This window comes from Mugil cephalus, chromosome 23 (assembly GCF_022458985.1).
Source record: "Mugil cephalus isolate CIBA_MC_2020 chromosome 23, CIBA_Mcephalus_1.1, whole genome shotgun sequence".
Classification (NCBI taxonomy): Eukaryota; Metazoa; Chordata; class Actinopteri; order Mugiliformes; family Mugilidae; genus Mugil; species Mugil cephalus.
The window spans coordinates 15,292,879-15,313,533 of NC_061792.1; the positions used below are offsets into that span (position 1 = coordinate 15,292,879).

Here is a 20,655-nt window from a genome sequence, read left to right on the forward strand (position 1 = left end):
TTTATAGCCAATTATCAATTTAATAATTATCCTACCTGAACAGCTATCAAGCTCCTCCCACCGTCATCACGTACCACGTCATCACAATTTAGTGCAACATCCCAGGATATAAAAAAAACTACTAAAAAAATAAATAAAAATTATATATATATCTATTTATTGCATTGTTTTTGCAATACTAAATATAAATAAATAAAACTTGTTGCCACGAATCTACCAATCCATCATCCAAAGCATCTCTACATTTAAAAATAGTGGAATCAGTTTAATTCAATGAGGAACAACCGTCTACCAGAGTGTAAACAAAAACTATTCAAATTAAGAGAATTAGAATTTAAGAGGTCCTAGGATATGTAATTCACTTCCTCCTCACTTCTTTTAGTTTTGATTTCTTTTTTTGTCTTTTCTGTCTTGATTTATTTCCTTAAACTAAAGTCAAGCTGTTGTTTTTTTGGGGAGTCCCCTGGGGGTTTTTTTTCATGAGGTTTCCCCTGCATGCATTTTAAAATGTGCCAAATAAATGTGTTTGTTTTGTTTGTTTTTATTTTTTTTTTTAAATGAACGATTCACTTCAGGTTTGATTTTCGTCCCCGGGGGACATTTTTGGGGACATTTCTGTGGCGTAAAGACGAGCAGAAGTCATTCACTGACCTCATGTCTCCACCTCTGGGCGTGTGAAGCAGGTGTTTCCTAAACACCGATCCTGAAAGAGGAACTAGCTTTAATCAGACTTTCTTTTCTCTATAAATTAGAGATAAGAAAGCAGCTTCTGAGAGGTGTAACCAGACATTTAAATACTGGAAATATGAAAGATTATCATTATCCAGCATTAAGCTGAAGATACTGACATGTGGCTTGTATTTTTAAATAAAACTTCTTCAATAAAAACTGAATAAATAGAAAGTTGCCGTCTGAGCCTGGAGACGTCACGATTTAATACGTTAAGGAGAAGTGTTGTTCCAGCAGGACAGGAAAGAAATGAAAACAGGTTTTCTGAATGTTTGATGGAAAACTTTAATGATTTGATAAAATGTTCTTTTATTATGTTCTCAACTCTTCCCTGATTTGTTGAATTATCTGAGAGGACAGCATTGAATCTAATTCAGGTTCTCAGCAGGGCTCCTGTGCACGTCCCCCTTAAACTGAAAAAAAGAAAAAGTAAGTCTAATATATTCTAACTATGATCAACTAAAAGGTACAATTAATGATAAATTATGACATAATTTAATAATTACAGGAAGAGAACTCACTCTTCATTTCATTTCCAAAGAAAGACGTGAGCCCCCACGAGTACATTCTAACTCCTCTTTCACAAATAACCTGAATTACATCCGTGATCACATTTAATTTTCCCGCCTGCACAGGAGTCCCACTGAACAACTGAATCCAGGATAAAACAAAACCCCACCACACCTCTGTAACAAATTCACTCACTCAAATCCTCCCAAACTTAGAAAATATAGATCATCTGTCGAGAAAAAAAAATAAAACAATAAAAATAAAAAACATCTGATGACACATTCTGACTTTCGCGGACCGATCTCTCACACACATTAATGCCTCTTTCACAAAGTCAGCGCAGCATTACAGTCGGTCAAAGGCACCTGAGTTTAGCTCCAACCTGAAGCTGGAGGGTCACACCAGTGTATTTACACAACACACACACACACACACACAATATTCACACACACCATGTGGACCAGGACATTGTTTGGTCAGAGTTTGAAATAAAGTCCCTGTAGATAAGTGGAGCCCCTACCACTGTCTGAGAATTTAAAGAGCTTCGTTCCCGTGGATCTCGCCGTGACCCTCCTGAGTGTCTTTGCCCCAGCCGAGGCCGTGGACGGGGGCGTGTTTGTCCCAGCTGTCCGTGTTGTGTCCGTGTTTCCTCTGGTGGCGCTTGTAGTTGTCCCAGTGGCCCGTGGTGTAGCTGCACTCGGCGCAGGCGTACGGCTTCTCCCCCGTGTGCTTGAGCATGTGCCTCTTCAGGTTCATGCTCTGGTTGCAGCAGTAGCCGCAGACGACGCAGTGGAACGGCTTGGCGCCCGAGTGGATGCGCTCGTGGCGGCGCAGGTTGGCGAGGTTCCCGCAGGCGTAGCTGCACGACGGGCACTGGTAAGGCTTCTCCCCCGTGTGCACGCGCAGGTGGCGTTTGAGGTTGTCGAGGTGCGAGGAGGTGTAGGGGCAGTGCGGGCAGCGGTGGGGCTTCTCCTCGGAGTGGATGTGGGCGTGGCGCGCCAGGTGGTTGGGGTAGTTGGACAGGAAGGGGCAGTGAGGGCAGCGGTAGAGCTTGGTGCTGCGCTGGCCGCGCCGCGATGCGCGGGACGCCTCCGGGCTGCAGGGGGCGCCGGAGCCGTCTTTGGACAGGAGGTCTAACGAGCAACGGCGGCAGACCTGAAACAGGACGAGACAGAATTAAACCTCCAGGGCGTCAGCTGAGCCCAAAATTCAGACAAAAAGCTCTAGAATATGAAATAAATCTTGAAGGAAAAGGGAAAAATCATGCAAAAACATGCATAAAAAAAAAAAAACAGGTCGAGCACCTGCAGGTTTCGACTTGAGACACAGTGGAACAGACCTGGATTTTTTTTTTTCCTATTTCCCTTCAGCCATTTGTTCCCTTTCCAGTGCACCAGCAGTGTTATTTACTAAATAAAGCTCGTTACCAGGAATCTACCAGTCCATTATTCATAGCATCTGTATATTTAAAGACGGTGCTAATCATTTATAGAGTCAGGAACAACAGTTGAACAGTGAACTGAGAGACGCCACCATGAAACATTACTTACATGAATACAGCCCTTTTTTTTTGTATTGCAATTCTGCAAATTTATATTTAAATACGCAAATGCGGATTAAAATATGCACTAATTTGCATGCATTTCCTGGCTAAAGCGAGGTTCAAAATTCTTGTTTCGTTTTGTTAACGCGTTAGATTTCCACGTATTTATTTTCGGACATATCTTTTTATCTCTTTTTATCTTATAAGTCACAAAACACTGTCTAAAAAATATCTATTTTTGCCATGTTTTTAGTTCTACAAACAGTAACTCATATAGAACAACACAGACAAAGTGCAGTGAAATGAACACATAAATGTGCATTTTAGCCACTTTTTTAAACTAGTTTGAGAGACGACATGTTAAGTGTTTCTGTCTCGCCTTAAATGATGAAATCAGACTTTAACAGGGTTGTGTATGTATGAAACATGCACGGTGGGAGTCAGTGTTAAATATAAACATGTGCAATATTAAGGAGGAGTTTTCTTTGGATTTGCACACAGGTTGTTGTTTCTCGTTTCTGTTATGACTGCGTGTGATGCAGAAGCGTGTTGCTACGGGAACCAACAACACGCCGCATGCAGGCAGGAAACCGAAAGTGCGTCCTGGTGCGCGTACCTGTCCTCCGTCAGCGTCCACCTCGGCCTCGGCCTTGTCCCCCACCAGGTCGGCCTCCTCCAGGGTGAGGCCGCACAACCGGCAGCACAGGGGGAAGAGGAGGACCGGGAGGGGGGCGGAGGGGGAGCCGAGGCCCCCCAGCGTCTGGAGGTAACCCGAGTCCTGGGACAACCTCAGGGTCAAGTCTGACACCACTGCAAGGCAAGAAAAATCTGATTTGACTTCACTCTGTGATTCAACTAAAAGTTTTACTGAGAATTAAAAAACCTCCTAGAACTGGTTCTTATCGCACCCCCACCACCGGCTTCCTGCTCCGATGTCTGATTAAAGTGTGAAGATGTTCTTTCTGGTGCGTTTCACGTCAGCAGGGGTGAACTTCAGGTTGGCGAGTGCTCGGCCAGAGAGAATTTCTCTTCCTCATTTTTCATCTTGCTTCCTCTTTTCTGCTCTGCTCAGTGCATCCAAATAAAAACTGCCCTCCGCCAGCCACACTTTACAATCTTTCTCATGAGACGCAAGAGTTACAGCATTTTGTTTCGGCGTCGCACATGATTAACAGACGGGAACGAAAAACGATGCCATCCTGCTGCACTGTGGCAAATATAGGATTCAAACTGGAGACTGGTAGATTCACACTAGTGGTCGATACTGGAATACCGATACCTCCGATACCACACCTCTAGGCTCTAAGGTTGATTCTCAAATCAAAATATTGATACTTTTGATACTTCAGTCACTTGAGGTCATGTAAACCATTGATCTACAAGTGCAATAAGCTGGAAATGGATCAATTGTATCCAAGTATCGTGATACATACAGTATCATATCATAACCCAAGTATCGTGATACCTGCCGTATCATGACTCAAGCACTGCGATACTGCGGTATTTGGACTCGAGTATCGTGATGTGAATAGTATCGTAACTCAGGTATCGTGATGTGTATCGTATCGTGACTCAAGTATCGTGATGCATATGGTATCGTGAACGTTCTTGCCAATATCCACCGCTACTATTAACACAACAAACCTCGTGTAACACAAGCTCAAGTTTAACAACAACACAGAATATAATTGTGGTTTTTCTGTTCAGTTAAGGAGTAAATGAGGCCAAGTTTATAAGAAAAGGATAAATTACTCTGATGTCTTGTATTCTTTATGAAGCTATGATTCTTTTTTAGATTGACACATGTGGGTGTATTTGCACTAAGTATCAGTATCGGCGATTCCAGCCTGAATTAGTCAGTATTGGTGGCATCGCGTTTACCTTCTTCACTTTCAGCGCCTTTGCTTTTTTTCCGCCGCCCTCGCCTCTTCTCCTTCTCCCTCCTCTGCGGCTTCTCCTGAGCGTGCATGCGCTGGTGCCTCCGCAGGTTGCCGAGCGAACTGCAGGCGTAGCTGCACTGGTGGCAGGGGTACGGCTTCTCCCCGGTGTGCGTGCGGGCGTGGCGCTGCAGGTTGACGAGCTGGGCGGAGGCGTAGGGGCACACGGGGCAGCGGTACGGCTTCTGGCCGTCGTGGGTCCTCATGTGGCGTTTGAGGTGGTTGGAGTAGCGCGAGGTGAAGGTGCACAGGGAGCAGGAGTACAGTTTGGGGGGGGTGTCGGCGCCCCCGGCAGCTTTTCCCGCGCTTCTCCTCTTCTTGTCGGAGCCACCGCTGATGGATCTGTCGGACAGGTTAGACCCCTCCACCTGGGGGGAGGCGGAGGAGTCGAAGGAGGCGGCGTGCTGGAGGCCTTCCTCACAGGTCAGACAGTAAAGCTCCGCCCCCAGATCAAGACCCACCCCTGGAACAAAAGGGAGAACTTTTCTTTCTATTGGACGTTTAAGTTTCTGCTTCCAAACAGACTGGAAGTAAACATGCTTTAAAATTACCCAGGTCCAGGCCTGCACCCAGAGGTGTGTCCCCCAGAAGTTGACCACATCCTTTGCAGGAGAGGAACGCCGGGAAGGTGGAGACATTTGGAGCTGAGGGGTCGTCCTCTACGCTCAGAGAGAAAACCGTCATACCTGAGGAACGAGGAGGAGAGTTTTTATACTGGTAGTTTATGACCAAGAGCCACTTCCACATATATTAAACCAATAATCACTGACCGGACTCTCTGTCCAGACCCATGATCTCAGAGTCTCCAAACTCCAGCTCTCCACTCAGCAGGAAGTCGCTCTCCAGAACCAGGCAGCCCGGATCCGACACCACGGCGGCGCCGTCCTCCGACCCCACTGGACACAAACAAACATTTAACTCCTCACATCTTAGGTTAAACACGCGAGAAACACACACACCAGAGAAGATGGACGAGAGTTAAGGAGGTGGAGAGGAAGCGCGAGGCTCGGTGGTGGAGGAGGAGGAGGAGGAGGAGGAGGAGGACAAAGGAAATCAGTGAGGATGAGATAAGTGCAGAGGAGGAAGAGTAGGAGGATGAGGAATGAGGCCAAGAGAGTCAGGAAGAGGACGAGGAGGAGGAGGAGGAGGAGGAGGAGGAGGAGGAGTCTGGTGACTTCAACTTAAAATGTCAGTTTGGACATTTTCTGAACTAAATCGTTCAGCTGAATCCTAGTTTTATTCAATCATTAATTAGTCGCTTAGTTTACAGATTGTTGCAGCTCAAGGGTCGACACCTGATCCTGGAGGAATTATTAATAAAAGTGTCTTTTGTGATGACTAACTCCCTTAGAGAACTTCTTTTAAACTCCCTAAAGCATATTAACCACCTTAATAAATAAATAAATAAATCAGCCATCCGCTTCATGCAGTGGTTAGTCAGGTTTGTGCAGGTGTGAACCAGGTGATGTCTCAAACATCCGTCACAAACAGGAGGTTTGGCTCGAGTTCATTTAACTGTAAAATCATTTCGCAGGATGCAGCTTGTGTGAAGGTGTTGAACTGTGAACGCCCATGATATTAAGGACTGTAAAAGCCTTTAAGTTGTAAAGAAATAGGAAGTCATGTCACGATTAGCACTCTGAGCAAAGAACGTGAGAATAAAGCAGAGATGGTACGGAGAGAAAGAAGAAAGGGGGAGGCAACGAGAAAGAAATCATACAGGAAGCCACGAAAAGAAAGAAAGGAAGGAGAAGGGAAAGGACGGGCGGTCGCAGGCGGAGGTCAGGTACGGGGGCCAGAGAAGAGGAAGTGGGAGTCCAGCTTGGCCTGATCGTTCAGGAAGAGATAACACACAAACATGGACTTAAAGGACAACATGTCTCCAGCAGTCTTCCTCCCTGACAGGCCTGAGGAAGAGCCTCCAACATCAACACGTCGGACCAGTTTGGCAACTTTTACCAGGACTCCTGTCTCCTGCGCTAACTTCAAGTGTTTTTTTTTTTTAAAAAATAAAAGCCTCACAGCCATGTATGAGAGAGAAAGAGAACACGGAGAACCACTTCCTTATTCCGTGTGTGTGATATATGAGATGTGTGGGGAGAAAGGAGCAGACAGAGTCCAAACAGCTGGAGGATAAAGAGCCGGACTCACGTTTCACCGGCTGAGGGTTGGATTGTTTCCTCCGCGGCATCGTCGCCTCCTCCTCGTCCCGGATCCTGCTCTGGTTTCGGGGAGACACCTCTCACTCTCAGCGGGCTCTGGTCCGTCTGTTAGCCAGCCAGCTAACTGCATGTCATCATCATCATCACCATCATCATCATCACCTCCTTCCTCTTCCTCTTCCTCTTCCTCCAGCGGACACCAGCAGCAGAGGTGTCATCGCTACCAATTACTCCCTGAAACCCATTAAAACCCACAGGGCCCTCCTTAAAAAACAACACTTAGAAATAACACTTATATCCGGCGGAGGAATAAATGCTAAACAACTTTAAGACTAAACTGCCACTTTGAAGCTAACGCGGTAGCTCAGGCTTTGTTGTTGTTTCGCAGGAAGTAGTCGGAGCCATCTTGCTAGCTAAGTTCAACGTTAAAAGATCAAACTACCGCCTCAAATTCAAACTAAAAATAAATGTTATTGTATGAGGCGTCAATACGCTGATGAACATACCTGCGATTAAGTCCACAAAAGCACTGGGGTCGACAAAATGTCGCAAACTCTTCCTAACGCAAGTCTTTTGTTGCTGCCGGAGACACACACATATACGCCGGGTCCGGGCTCCGAGTGACGTCACTGAGAAGCGCAGGGGATTGTGGGATTGGTAGTCCTTAAAGTCCTTACAGCTAATTCCTTTGGCGATGGTACAAATATATAAATAAATATAAACAAATCATGATAATGGTGTTTTTTATTGTGATATAGTTCCAACTGGGTCTAAATAAGGATTTATTATTATTCTATTACTAATAATAATGAATAATGTTATTATTATTCAGATGCTTTGGTTCCTTTTTTATTTTACACATTTCAAAATAGGATAGATAATCAATAACCAAATGATTTTTTCTTTTTTTCTTTTTCAAAAAAATACCACTAAAAAAAATACCCTCAGTGGTCTTGAAGAGGCTGGTTCCCCACAATAACAGTTAGACTTTGACTAAAGAAAAGCAATCGAGACAGAAAACAGACAACAAAACAAACAAACAAGTTTATTTGTGCCCGGGGAGCAATTTAAGGAACAAGAGTACAAGACATTTTTAAGGAAAAAACAGAACAATACAAATTATATACAAAAAAAAAAAAAAACACCAAAAAATGTTTTAACTTTCCAAACTGTCCATGGAGGATGTAAACGTGACTGTATGAGTAAAGTGACTAAAGTAAAAAGTAATTAAAGGGATTATATATTTAGGTTATTGCAAAGGCATTACTATTATTATTATATTAATTTTACTCCGTTTTTTCAAGGTGTTATGGAACTGAATATAAACTTAACCAAATTGATATGAAGTTCTATTACAGAGAAATGACACAGACAAACAAAGCAACATTCAGTTTGATGATTTATTAGCTTTTCTTATATCATTGTATTAAATCATAAATATAGTTACATCGCTTGTTTATTAACAGAACCATTTATCTTTATTTAATTAAACTCTACAACACAAAGTGGAGTAGTGAACTATATTTTAACATGAAATGGCATCATAATATGATGCTAATTATTATTTTTTCTACATGTACAATATCTAAAACAAATATTAATAACACGTATTAACTAAAATTTGTAATTTTACTCTGTGCTCATCTTCTTCAAACCTTGTTGGTGCCGTATTAAATCTCTGGAGTAACTTGAGTTAAACGACGTACAAGAAAGACAGACGTTTATTATGGCGTACCACATGGTTCTGCTAGGGGTCCTTCACCTTTCCATATGTTATTAGCAGGGATCATCATAATCAAGCAGAGGATAAATAAGGCGTCAATGTTTATAATGACTTAGCCATGGCCTCAAACTCATCAATCCTCTGTCTGGTGTTTCCTCTGTGGATCCTCCTGTAGGACACAGTTTTGTACTTTGATGACGGACGCCTGTTTTTCCTCTTGTCGCCAGCCGTATCCACCTCACCGTTGATCTTGGAAGACTTTTGACCTTTCTCTTCTTTGCCCTCCATCACATGGCTTCCTGCGCTGGATGAGTCTTGACTCAGGCCGAGCTCATCCATCTGCATCACTTCCTGCGTCTCTGGCCTCCAATCTGATGCCTGTAGCTCTGGAAACAGAAATATCATCCGTGTCTTTGTGTTCAATTACATATTCATTATTGTTACATTTTCTCTTTTGTATCCATGTATTTGCAGTTACCACCAGTGACCACAGGTGTCGCCAAATAAAATAAGAGAAGCATTTCTGCTATGCTGATTGGTTCTGAGCTTCTGATTCGTGTGTTTCATGGGCGTCGTGTTAGAACAGAGAATAAAGTTGGATTAAAAGTTAAAATAAGTCAGGATCAGGAAAACACTGGGGACACAAAAATGTAGAAAGTTATGGAGCATTAGATTAAAAGTTAGAACTGGATGTCAACTGATTTCTCTCTATTATGTGACGTTTGTTAAGATTTTATATAGAAAAATAAAGTCACACCATCATTAATTTGATCCTTGATCTCAGAAACACCCAACACCACTTTACACATGAATGAAGTTTGAAGTTAGCCTAGCCTTATGCTAACCTTATGCTAGCCTTATGCTAGCTAGTTATCTAGACTAAAGGCTTAGAAAAACAGCAGCTAGCGTCATATATACTGTGAAACCCATGTGTTCATGTAGTTTATGTCCATGTAGACACATTTAATAGACACGTAACTTTACCTCGGTTACTACCAAGTTATTATGGCTAGTGTGCTAATGCTATAATGATAGCACTAAATAACAGTAAGACTAGTTTAATTTTCACTATTTCTGAGTATTTATAATTTTGAACCTTTTAACGGTGATGGATGAACACGGAGGCTGAGGAGAAGGTAAACACAGCTCCATGACTGATGAGGTGATTGAGCTACAAGGCATTTTACAGACTCATTCAAGATATTTAAAGTAAGTAGACGCTGGGATATTTAAGTGACATATTGACAGACGTTGGTAATAACATTTATAGGCCTGTTAATGGTGAAAATAAGACATTTATTTCAACACAGCACATCCGCCCCATAGGGTCACACTGTAGAATCTAACCTCTGATGTAACAAACATGGCGCCATGATTCGAGTTGACCAGACTCTCTCTAATATACGGCTCTGGATAAAAATAAATGATTTAATATCTACCTGTGAGTGGTTCTGGTGCGTTATCTCTGATTTCTTGATGTCCACTAAGTTCCAAGTGAACATTAGAACCAGAAAGATGTGTGTCCGTCACAGTTTGTCTTGAAGCGTTGCAGCTGCTCACGACAACGTCCTCAGACTCATCACATTCAGGGTTTTGTGGAGGTGGAACTCTTTGGGAAGTTGATGGATCAGACTGGTGTCCTGGCTCTTCACCTGGTTCTTCCTCCTCTTCTTCTTCACATATTTTTTTATTCTCAGTCTCTCCATCTTCACCCAGCTCTTTAGTCTCTGCTCTGTCACCCTCGCGTTCTTCTCTTGCTTCTTCATTTTTATATTCTTGAATCTCTTGCTCATTTTCTACGTCCTCATTTCCTTCCTTTTCCTCTCTTTGTTGTTCATCGTGTCTTCCTGCGTCTTTCTCTACCTCTGCTGTCTTTCCTTCATCTTCCTTCTTACCTTCCTCATGTGCAGCTTCCATGTTAATTTCTTTCACTACACCTCCTCCGTATCTTTCTTCTTCTAACCCAAACTCCTCTCGTGCTTTTTCTCCTTCCATCTCCTCCTCAGTTTTCCCATCACCCCCTTCTTCTTCTTCTTCATTTTTATCCACCCAACCTTCAGTATATTGATCGCCTCCGTCCTTTTCCACCTCTTCATCATCATCATCATCATCATCATCATCATCATCACCATCACCTTCCTCCGTCGTCTTCTTGCCTTCAGAGAGCATCGACTCCATCGTGTCCTCTAATGATAGGATGTCTCCAAACAAGCCGACAGCTTGAATAACCTGAGACACGATCGAGTTTTCCTCCAGACCGTCCAGTAAGTCTGCAGCCGCCCACCAGCTTGCCATCATGCAGGGAACGTTTACAGCTCAGTTCAAACCAGGAGCAAGAAAAAAAAAACACGCATGGGGTCAGAAAAGGATTTCGTACATGCAGATTGGCTGAAAACGTCATTTCTCAATCTGGAGGCCACGTTTCCAGCCTCATGCTTCATGTGTGTGATCAGACCCATAATACTTTAATCTGTCAGGTATGGTCTCCCTTTCCTCCTCTGGAATCCTCCAGCAGGAATCAGGAAAATGTACAGCGAGTGTAGAGGAAAACAAGATGCACAAAGATGCAAACTAACAAAAAACATTTATAAATATTCGAATCAATGCTAACTCTGGATTTACTGAATAATCCTCCGCAGCCATGAGCATTAAAATCAATAAGAAAGGTTTAGGTGTGACAATAAATTGTAAATGTCAGAGCAAAACCTCAGCCGAACCTCTCTGACTCTGGCTTGCAGATTAATGAACATTCCCACCGTGGTTTATCCTGCCGTGGAACGTAAAGCTTCGCTATAAGCTGTAGTGTGTGTTACGGTCTCACATGTGTGCATGAATTATTCCACTGTGTTCTTTCCTCAACACAACATAGTGACGCTCCCAAAGAAATCAATTTATACAATTAATACTTGAATAAAAGTCAAAAACCACATGTGATCCACCAGGTGGCAGTCTAACATGAGAAACAGAGTCAGGCCTGCAGAGTTTGTGCAGACTGGTGTATTTATGAGCGACTTTTGTTCTTATTATTGTCATCTATATCCACATCTTTACACAAGACACAAAAGCACCAGCCATCATTTACCAGAGCATTTATTACAATAATACATTTTGTTAATTTGCACTAAACGTGTTTTATGTTAAAAAAAAAGAAATGGTGCAAACAAAACCATAACTGAGGAAGAACCTTCACTATTCACATTTTTCTAATATTTGGATGCAGTTAAGATAAAAGTGCATATTCTCTCTACAATTGTGAATACTGCATATCGATCATTATTATTATTGCTGTGCACAACAAAAAGCCCTTAATCCACCCTGGTCCCTGTATGTTGTGGTCGTTGGATGTCCGTTCAGAAAAGGACGAAAAATTTGATTTTCATTTTTGAAAATTTGAAATTCAAGGTACTTTGCTTAATCAAGGTATAGAATGGATAAATAAAACGTTTAAACCGGTTTAATTTTCTGTTTCAAAAAAAGACAGAAACAAAAAAGTTTTTCGACAAATATTTTGCAACCAGAACTTGTCGTTTCCAAAGTAAGAGCACGCATGAGGATGGTGCTGTATTTCTGGCTAAAGCGTCCAAAAATATAACTTCTCTGTGTGGTTTCCCTAGCTAGCCCAGGCTAAAATGTCTTTGGAGGCTAACTCTCACGTGATTTTTGACAAAACAAGGCTTTTCATCTGCAGAAATGTCTGCACGCATATCAGAGTAATGTTAGCTGGTACTATTCCCTGATTATATGTGGTTATTTATTTTTTTTTTTTTTTACCTGAATATAAGGCTTTTCTGCAGCCATGTCATCTTCACTGAGACTCTTGTTTCGAAAAACAACGTACATCAACTTCCGTTACACAGCGCCGTCCTCATTCACGCTCTTAGTTTGAAAACAACAACTTCCGGTCGCACAATATGAAAAAAAAACGTGCGCTTTTTTTTGTTTCTAACGATTTTATTTTTTGTTTTTAGAAGCAGGGAAAATAAAGTTTTGTTTATCCATTCAGGACTAAATTTTAATTTTTGAATTTAACCACTTAAACCATTTGTTGTTCTTTTAATATCCTTTTCTGAAAGGAAAATCCAATGACCTGAACATACACTGACCCACCTCACGGCTCTTCACGTTTTTACTTTATGACTCGTTCCTGCTCTGTGACTTTGCCTCCTGCTGCGCCCTCCAAGCAGCGAGCACCTCGTCGTCTTCAGCTTCCACCGCCGCCCGAGCTCTGATCCTTTGCCTGGTTTGGGCGATGAACGTAGCGATATCATCCTCCTCCTCCACCTCGTTGGCCTCCTGCCTCCTGCTGCTCCTCCCTTCTGCCTCGCTGCTCTCATACCGCGAGTGATGGGTGAACTTTCTCCTGGAGGAGTAGCTCTCTGTTCCCTCGTCGCTCTCCTCGTACGCTGCGTACGACCTCCCTGCTCGGCTGTAGCCGTGGGATTGCGTGAACCCGTTGCAGGAATAGTCATTGTCTTCACCTGACGGATCTTCGTGTAACCTCGACCGGTATCTGGAGGCCACGCCGTACACCTCCTCCTCCTCCTCCTCTTCTTCTTCAACAGCGTAGGAAGCTCTGCGGCTGGAGAAGTCGAACTCAGAAGCCGAGGCGTCAAGATCATCATATGGATCGTCTGCTTCTGCTCCTGGAGCCGGTTTCCTCGGAGGAGGCCTGACACTTTTTAGCCAGTCGTCGATGCTGGTGTCTTTACCTTTTTCCAGCGCGGGGTTCAGATTCAGGCACCCAGAGAGACCGAACGTCCTCTTTGGTTTCTCCTTCTTCTTTGTCTCTTGGAGAAACTCTTCCTCTTTCTTCTTTCTTTCCTCCTCCTCATCTTCGTCCTCTTTGGCTTTCTTTTTCTTGTACATAGTACTGCGCTTGTTGTCTTCCAGGATCTTCTTCTTTTCGTACGTAGCCATCTTGTCCCTCATGTCAGACTTGATCTCCTTGTCTATGGCGTCCAGTTTGCCCAGGTCGACCTGGTCCTGGAAGAGGCTGAAGAGGGGGACGCTGGTGGTGGTGATCTTGTTCTTCTTAGAGCCCAGGCTCGAACCCAGGCTGGAGCCCAGAACGGAGCCTCTACCACTGAGACCTGAGATGCTGCTTGACCCCCCGGCTGAGAGAACCGACGCCGCCTTACCACGCCCCTGGGCCAGAGCACTGGAGTAGGAAGCACCGCTCAGCAAGGACGCTTTGTCGTCATCCACCCCTCGGCCCGAAAGGACACTTCCTGCACCACCAAAGCTGAGTTCAGACCCGGCACGTGACGGAGGAGGCAGACTCATTTCAGTTTGCTTCTGTTTGATTGTTTCAGAGACGACGTTGGCGATCCAGTTCTGGATGCTGGCCAGATTGACCATCGGTTCGCCCCCAGGCCCCTGCACAGTTGGAACCGGGAGGATGGGAGGAACCGGAGGATTCACCGGGACTCCAGACTGTGCCGACCTCGTACTGCGAGCTTGTGAAACTGAGGATATGACCGACGAGCGGCCGCTGAGCATGGACATGTTGTCATCGTTGGCGACGCTCGGGGGGCCCTGGGCACCAGCTCCGGCCCAGAAGGCGGACAGGGGAATCGTACCTCCACTGACGCAGCTCTCGGACTCCCAGCCACACATGGACTGACTTTCTTCTAAAGTTTTCTTTGAGCGCTCCAGGATCTCCTCGCGCCTTTGCCTTCTCTTGGCTGTGGCCGAGTCTTCTCCTCGACTCATCTCCAAGATTTCCTCGGTGTTTTCCTCCCCGAGGCGTTTCTGCTGCCTCATCTTCCACGCCTGATACGCCGTGAGGTTGACATCCTGGAAGGACGGCGCCCTGGCTTCTCCCTCGCCGTCCCCTTTCTCTCCGTCACAAACAGAACTTTTATCTCCGTCCTCGCGGTCTTTCTTGTTCCAGCCGAACTGGATCCTCTTGACGCGCCAACGCTCCAGAGGCGTCATCTTCTCTCTATTCTTTTGACAGAAGTTGTACATGGAGGTGGTGTCAGAGAGGATGCTGTCCACTTCATCGTCGATCTTCTTCTTCCCTCCAGGGCCTTCAGTGGCGGTGCTCTCAGTTTCTTCAGCGTCCTCTTTCTTGCGGTAGCGCGCAGCAGCTTGTTCCTCGATTTCCCTCAGACGCTGTTTCCAGAGGTCAGAGTAACTCGTGCAGCTGGAGGTGGACATCGCGTCCGAGGGCGGACGTCTGTTGCGTCGCTTCAAGCGCTCTTTCACGGCTCGCACGTCCTCGCTGGTGATGCTCTCCACGTCGGCGTCCGCACCTTCTTTCGTCTTACGTCCTGCTACAGATTCTCCATCCTCGTCGTCGCTGTTCAGCTGCGCCTCCCACCACTCCTCACTTTGGTATTTTTCATTTCTCCGTTGCCACTCAAAGATGACGCTGTCGATGCCGTCGTCGTCATCTTCCCTCCCGTCGTTCCCCGGCAAAACTAGCTCCTCTTGAGCCCCGGTTGCCGCCTGGTGGTCGTGTCCGTTCTGGACACCGATCAGTCCGCTCCTAAGAGCAGCAGCAGCTGCAGACGAGGCCACGCTGCTCATCACACTTTCCCCATCCTCCTCCTCCTCCATCATAATGGACTGAGCTTTCACCTCGATCATGCTCTGCTCGTCCTCTTTATCGGTGTCATCGTCATCGTCCTCATCCCCGCCTTCGCCGAAGATCCGAGCGCGGGCACGAGCGTCGATCACCGAGCACTGGCTGAGCGTCTCGTCGTCGTCGTCGCGCTCCTCCATCAAGTTCTCGTTGAGCTCCCGCAGCTGCTTCAGAAAGCCTTCGTTGGGGTTGATGGCGCGCTTCTTCCTCATGGAGGTCAGGGCCTCCATGATGCTCATGTGCTGGAAGATCATCAGGTAGGACGCCACCAGGACGGCAGAGCGACTGACGCCCATCATGGAAACCACAAGAACTTTCCCTGCAGGAGAAGCAAACGGTGATTACTCATCCACAATTTCATGCATATTTAAAAAAAAAAAACAAAAAAAAAAACTCAAGGTTGCAGAACTTTAATAAATATTGAATCTCTCTTCAACATTTTTCAGGCCAAGGACCCCAACCTGATGGAGAGATTAAGTAGGCACCTCCTACCTACTATATGTGCTCTGTATTAATCACGGCCTAGTGCTATTTATAAATATACATTATTATTGTTATCATTTTGCATTCAATATTAAGCTATTCAAGTATTTATTTTCAGTAAGATGGCCGTGAAACTGTAAACATAGACGTACTGATATATATCATGCACTGTTAGCTTCTGTTGGCGAAATGTAAATTTGTGGGGGCTGAAATAAAAAATATATATAAAAAAAATGTCTAATCAACCAAAGATTTTGCGACCCCCTATGTCTAATTTATTTCTTTTGTTTTGTGTGTAAAAATGTACATATATGAAGTACATACATAAATATGTATATTGATGAGGTGCTGGTTCAAACATTTTAATTTGTGAATTGAAATCAACTGATTACTGAGAAAGGAGAAGCTGAAGCATTAAATAAGCTTCTTCCTACGCCCTTTCGGACACGTTATGTCAACACTGTTCGTGTGTGTGAGTTTTCTCGTGTTCGAAATAAAGCCTTCATTCATTCATTCATCTCTCCCAGCTGCGTATTCGTCCGTGTCTAATTCTCATTTACTGCCTTTCAGTGCTTGGAAATGTGTGGTTTAATTCGCCGCCCTGGTTTTATCATGAATTCATCTTGATCGTATTCACTTATTGTTGCTGACGTCTTTTCCACCACTTTGGGGGATCAGCTGCAACTGTGATGAATAAGAGAAACAGTCGATACTGCGACAGCATCGTCGCCTTCCGGGAACTCAGACAGTGGTCTCATAAAACACTTCTCAGAAACCAGATATCACAGATCAGCTGTTTGGGATATTCCACCGTGTCCCACACAGATTTGCTTTTGGCCAAATCTGGTGAAGTGAACGTATTGTCACTGTTGAATAAATGTCGGCAAGGAATCCGAATTTCACACATCTGATTGTGAGAGATGAAGAGAAAAACATGTTTTTGATCATGGGACCAACAAAGATGATGATAGACAAGGAAGAGCTCTGAGGAATGATGTAATGATCGGTTCAGAATCACTGAAGGGCATAATAACATTCATTAAATACAGACGAATTCATCATTTTAATTAGTCAGCTTATTACTGTTAAATATATCCATTGGCACGTTCTCTATTAGAACTAATAATGTTCCCTGAGACAGATTATATCATTAATTAATAGAATTCATTAGATCTGATTGGTCCTGAGGCCAGAAAACGTCCTCTCTGACCTTTGTGTGTCAGCAGAGCCTCGTCCAGGAATTCGGCCGTGGGTCGGAAGTGCGTCGAGATGTCGGCGTCGGCGAAGTCGTCCACCTCGATGCCCATGTACTGGATGTTCATGCCGGCGTAGAAGGACTCGTTGGTGTAGACTCCGGTGCCGTGGGCCGTGTTCAGGATGTGTGTGATGCCCATTCGCTTCAGACGGGCTTTGTTCACTGCAACGGACCTGAGAGGGAAAAATTAAATAATTAGCAAGTTTGCAGAAACATTTTGACATTTCCTCCTCCAGACTTTTCCTGCAGACTCACTTCTCAGCGATGAAGATGTTGGGCCAGACCTCGTCCACAGGGTTGGCGGGAGCCTCCAGGCGGTCCTGCACCATGGCCCTCTGGATGTCCAGCACACACGGGGTGTTGTAGGGGCTTCGGTCGTCGATCATGTCCCTGACGCGGTTGTAGAGGTCCTCAACCATCAGCTGCTCGGCGCTTTCCAGCATGGACTCAGGGACGGACTCGGTGCGTACGCCTCGAGGAGGAAGCTCTGAGGAGGATCAGTCATCATTAAAATATATAGACATATAGATCATTTTTTAAGATCAGGAACCAGGTGTGTGTTAGCCTATGAGGCTAAATGGAAAGACATTGAGTTTTCTTTAATCTGTTCAATCAGCAAACCAGGACTCATACAGTTCAACTGAATTCTACCTTTAAGTCTGGTTATTTATTGAATTTTATTTTATTTTTATAATTTTTTTAACATACTTTTACTTATTTTTTTAGTCTGGCTATTAATTGATTTTTGTTTATTTTATTTTATTTATTTATTTAATATTTTATCTTTTTAGACTGGCTTTTAACAAATTTCAATTTATTTAATTATTATTTTTACATTTTTAGTCTGGTTTTTAATTTATTTTTATTTATTTTATTTTATTTATTTATTTGATATTTTATCTTTTTAGTATGGCTATGGCTTTTAATTGAATTTTAACTTATTTTATTATTTGTACCTTTTTAGTTTGGTTATTAGTTGATTTTCATTTATTTTATTTCATTTATTTATTTAATATTTTATCTTTTTAGACGAGCTTTTAACTAATTTTAACTTATCATTATTATTATTACATTTCTAGTCTGGTTTTTAATTTATTTTTATTTATTTTATTTATTTATTTAACATTTTATCTTTTTAGTATGGCTTTTTAACTCATTTTAACTTATTTTATTATTTGTACCTTTTTAGTTTGGTTATTGTTTTCTATTTATTTTATTTTATTTACTTATTTGATATTTTATTATAAGGTGGTGAGGGAGGGATAGCATTTCCTCAGTGTGTGTGTTTTCATACGTGTGTGGTTCTCTTGTGTCTATTGTTCTTGTTGTTTGTTTTTATGTAAAGCACTTTGAGCTGCATCTTTTGCATGAAAAGTGCTCTATAAATAAAGTTTGATTGATTGATTGATACGGTTAGCCTCAGGCTAACGCCGCTCTGTGTCTACTCAGTGCACATGTGCAGGAATCATTAGCCCAGTGCAGCGGTCTGACCTCCTGTGGAGCTGATCGCAGATGATTTCATTAGTGCAGGCTCCACTGATCACTGTTATTTGTTGGCACACGCTGTTAGTTTCCCCTCTGGGTCAATGTTCAGGGCCAATACCGAGCACACTGACGTAGAAACTGGTTTAAAGCTCCATTCACTGGCCGACACAGTTACCCACGCCTCTGACTAACACCCCATTAAAGCGGACGGAAGTGGTTTCGTCCATTAAGCTGCCACTAATGTCAGAAGAGGAGTCTGCTCTGCGATGTGTCCTACGAACTCATTTCCTCAATCAGTCGTGTCTGCACGGTAACGAGCTGGAGGGATGAAACGTGGATCGACTACGAGCGAAGTGTGTTTAATGCAAATTAGACTCTTCATTCTTCCACACTCTGCATTTAAATGAGAGGAGAAGAGTCTGATCTGACCCCCCCCCCCCCCCCCCCCCCCCGTCCTACACAGCCCCAAGTCAGTCATTAAGTTTAATGGAGGAATTAAGGGTCACATGTGTGACTTTATCCTGCTCGTCTCTCACCCTCGTTGATGATCTTCTTGGCAGCGACGGCTGACGAGAGGTGGATGGGCTCCATGAAGATGCTCGCGGCGTCAGAGCCGGAGATCATGGAAAACCTGGACTCTGAGGCCATGGAGAAACTGTGAGAGGAGAAAGAGGAAATGTGGATTATAGGCCTCAAACAGGGCGTCCACAGAGGTAGTCTACGGGAGGGGGGCACAAAACCTTTAGTGGATTAGAGCAGGGGTCTTTCAATGAAGATGACTTCAATGATAAGCTCTTCAGATGATATGCATGTTCAAATATTATCATTATTATTATAATAATATGAATATAAAATAAAATATGAATATTTGAACCTGTATATTATCTGAATAGCTTAATATTGAATGTAAAATGTGTTTCAGCTGGATCTTTAGTGAAGGTTTATTCACATGTGAGATGCGTAAATAATTCACCAGCCCAGTGAACATGAACCATGACACGAGTTTTCTCCGACCTGGGCGAGGGGCAGCGCAGGTACTGGGACTGGACTCCTCGGATGCTCCTCTCCTCCTGCTCCTTCTCCTCCTGCTCCTCCTTCTTGTCGCCATCAGGCACCGTCTGGTCGCCACGCTCCCCGCTCTCATTGGCTGAAGCCATGGCAACCAAGGTCTCCTCGCTCCTTCCCGCCAGCAGCGAACACATGTATTGACTAAACAGGCAGTTTTTTTGTTCATGCTCTAATCTTTCATAGCATGAGCATCGATTAACGATACTTAATTGATGCCATTAACGATGGGCAAAGTGAAGTAAACCCCAGATAAAACAGCTAGAAGCTAACGAGCTTAGCTTAGCCTGGAGGAGCGGTCAAACAGAAACAACTTCAAATCAAATGTGTAAAAGATTCTCTCTAATTAATTAACTGGTTGTTAAAAATAAAGATGTGATAAAAGTGACCTGTTTCTTTCTTTCTTTTTTTTTTTCCAGGGAGATGTAGCTGTGAGTGTGTGTGTCTGTGTCATGTGTGAGATATGAGGCCTTGCAGCTCGTCTATTTTTAAGCTCACAGACGACAGCTGCCTCAGAGCCACAGGCCTGACAGCAACAACCAGGACCCGTGAGCTCAGAGCAACACAACTCTCATCAGACGTGTGAAAACTCTGTGAAACAGGAGTCAACAGGTTTGTGCTCAACACAAAACGCCCGACTACCTGTGAGTGTGAGTCTGTGAGTGTGAGTCCGTGAGTGAATGTGTGCGGCTTCTTACCTCGATCTGAAGTGTGTTCCCCTGAAGCTGACGGCTGCTACACTGACACAGTCTCCTAAAGTTAGACCAGGTCCTCCCCCGCCTCCCCCAGCCTCCCCCAGCCCAGCAGGCCTGTGGAGGTCCTGACACTCGACACCAGAGCTGCAGGTACTCGAGTACTTTTACTCCAGTACCACACTCAACCCCCCATTTTTCTCTTCTTTCAGACACATTTCTTTCTGCATATGTTTATTTATTGTCACTAGATTTATTTTTGGTGTTTTCAGTAATGTCATTGTGTTTTCTGAAATGTCATGTTTTGTGAAATGTCATTGTGTTTTCTGAAATTTTATGGTTTCTGTTATGTCATTGTGTTTTGTGAAATGTTGTTGTGTTTTGTGAAATGTTGTTGTGTTTTCTGAAATGTTGTTGTGTTTTGTGCCTTCTGTAAAGTTGTTGTGTTTTCTATAATCTCATTGTGTTTTGTGAAATGTCGT

At 43.8% G+C, this 20,655-nt stretch overlaps 2 protein-coding genes across 5 annotated transcripts; both read right to left on the reverse strand.

Annotated features, from left to right (window-relative positions):
* Nucleotides 1–994: 994 nt before the first annotated feature.
* LOC125000652 (zinc finger protein 513) lies at nucleotides 995–7,664 on the reverse strand. Of its 3 annotated transcripts, none has more exons than XM_047576249.1 (7): nucleotides 7,388–7,652; nucleotides 6,871–7,115; nucleotides 5,490–5,615; nucleotides 5,271–5,405; nucleotides 4,664–5,200; nucleotides 3,399–3,592; nucleotides 995–2,394 (listed from the first exon to the last, which is right to left on the reverse strand). In XM_047576249.1, exons 2-7 carry the CDS (start codon nucleotides 6,908–6,910, stop codon nucleotides 1,774–1,776), a joined length of 1,653 nt encoding a protein of 550 aa, XP_047432205.1. In that variant the 5' UTR covers nucleotides 6,911–7,115; nucleotides 7,388–7,652; the 3' UTR covers nucleotides 995–1,773. The 3 variants fall into 3 exon arrangements, with proteins under 3 accessions (XP_047432205.1, XP_047432206.1, XP_047432207.1); XM_047576250.1 differs by having other exon boundaries at nucleotides 4,664–5,182; nucleotides 7,388–7,635; XM_047576251.1 differs by lacking the exon at nucleotides 3,399–3,592 and having other exon boundaries at nucleotides 7,388–7,664.
* A 4,014-nt stretch (nucleotides 7,665–11,678) lies between these two features.
* On the reverse strand, nucleotides 11,679–20,250 carry dusp27 (dual specificity phosphatase 27). Of its 2 annotated transcripts, none has more exons than XM_047576232.1 (6): nucleotides 20,180–20,250; nucleotides 19,431–19,595; nucleotides 18,953–19,071; nucleotides 17,187–17,418; nucleotides 16,887–17,104; nucleotides 11,679–15,512 (listed from the first exon to the last, which is right to left on the reverse strand). In XM_047576232.1, exons 2-6 carry the CDS (start codon nucleotides 19,571–19,573, stop codon nucleotides 12,736–12,738), a joined length of 3,489 nt encoding a protein of 1,162 aa, XP_047432188.1. In that variant the 5' UTR covers nucleotides 19,574–19,595; nucleotides 20,180–20,250; the 3' UTR covers nucleotides 11,679–12,735. The 2 variants fall into 2 exon arrangements, with proteins under 2 accessions (XP_047432188.1, XP_047432187.1); XM_047576231.1 differs by having other exon boundaries at nucleotides 19,431–19,625; nucleotides 20,180–20,245.
* Nucleotides 20,251–20,655: the final 405 nt, after the last annotated feature.

Coding starts and splice junctions, on each gene's coding strand:
- LOC125000652 (XM_047576249.1), bottom strand. CDS start 6,910: ATGCCGCGGAGGAAACAATCCAACCCTCAGCCGGTGAAAC. Junction 5,406..5,489: donor GGGTCTGGACAGAGAGTCCG/GTCAGTGATTAT, acceptor CTCGTTCCTCAG/GTATGACGGTTTTCTCTCTG. Junction 3,593..4,663: donor AGGCGCTGAAAGTGAAGAAG/GTAAACGCGATG, acceptor CTTGCCTTGCAG/TGGTGTCAGACTTGACCCTG.
- dusp27 (XM_047576231.1), bottom strand. CDS start 19,618: ATGTGTTCGCTGCTGGCGGGAAGGAGCGAGGAGACCTTGGTTGCCATG. Junction 19,072..19,430: donor CTGCGCTGCCCCTCGCCCAG/GTCGGAGAAAAC, acceptor CTCCTCTCACAG/TTTCTCCATGGCCTCAGAGT. Junction 17,419..18,952: donor CAAGAAGATCATCAACGAGG/GTGAGAGACGAG, acceptor GATCCTCCTCAG/AGCTTCCTCCTCGAGGCGTA.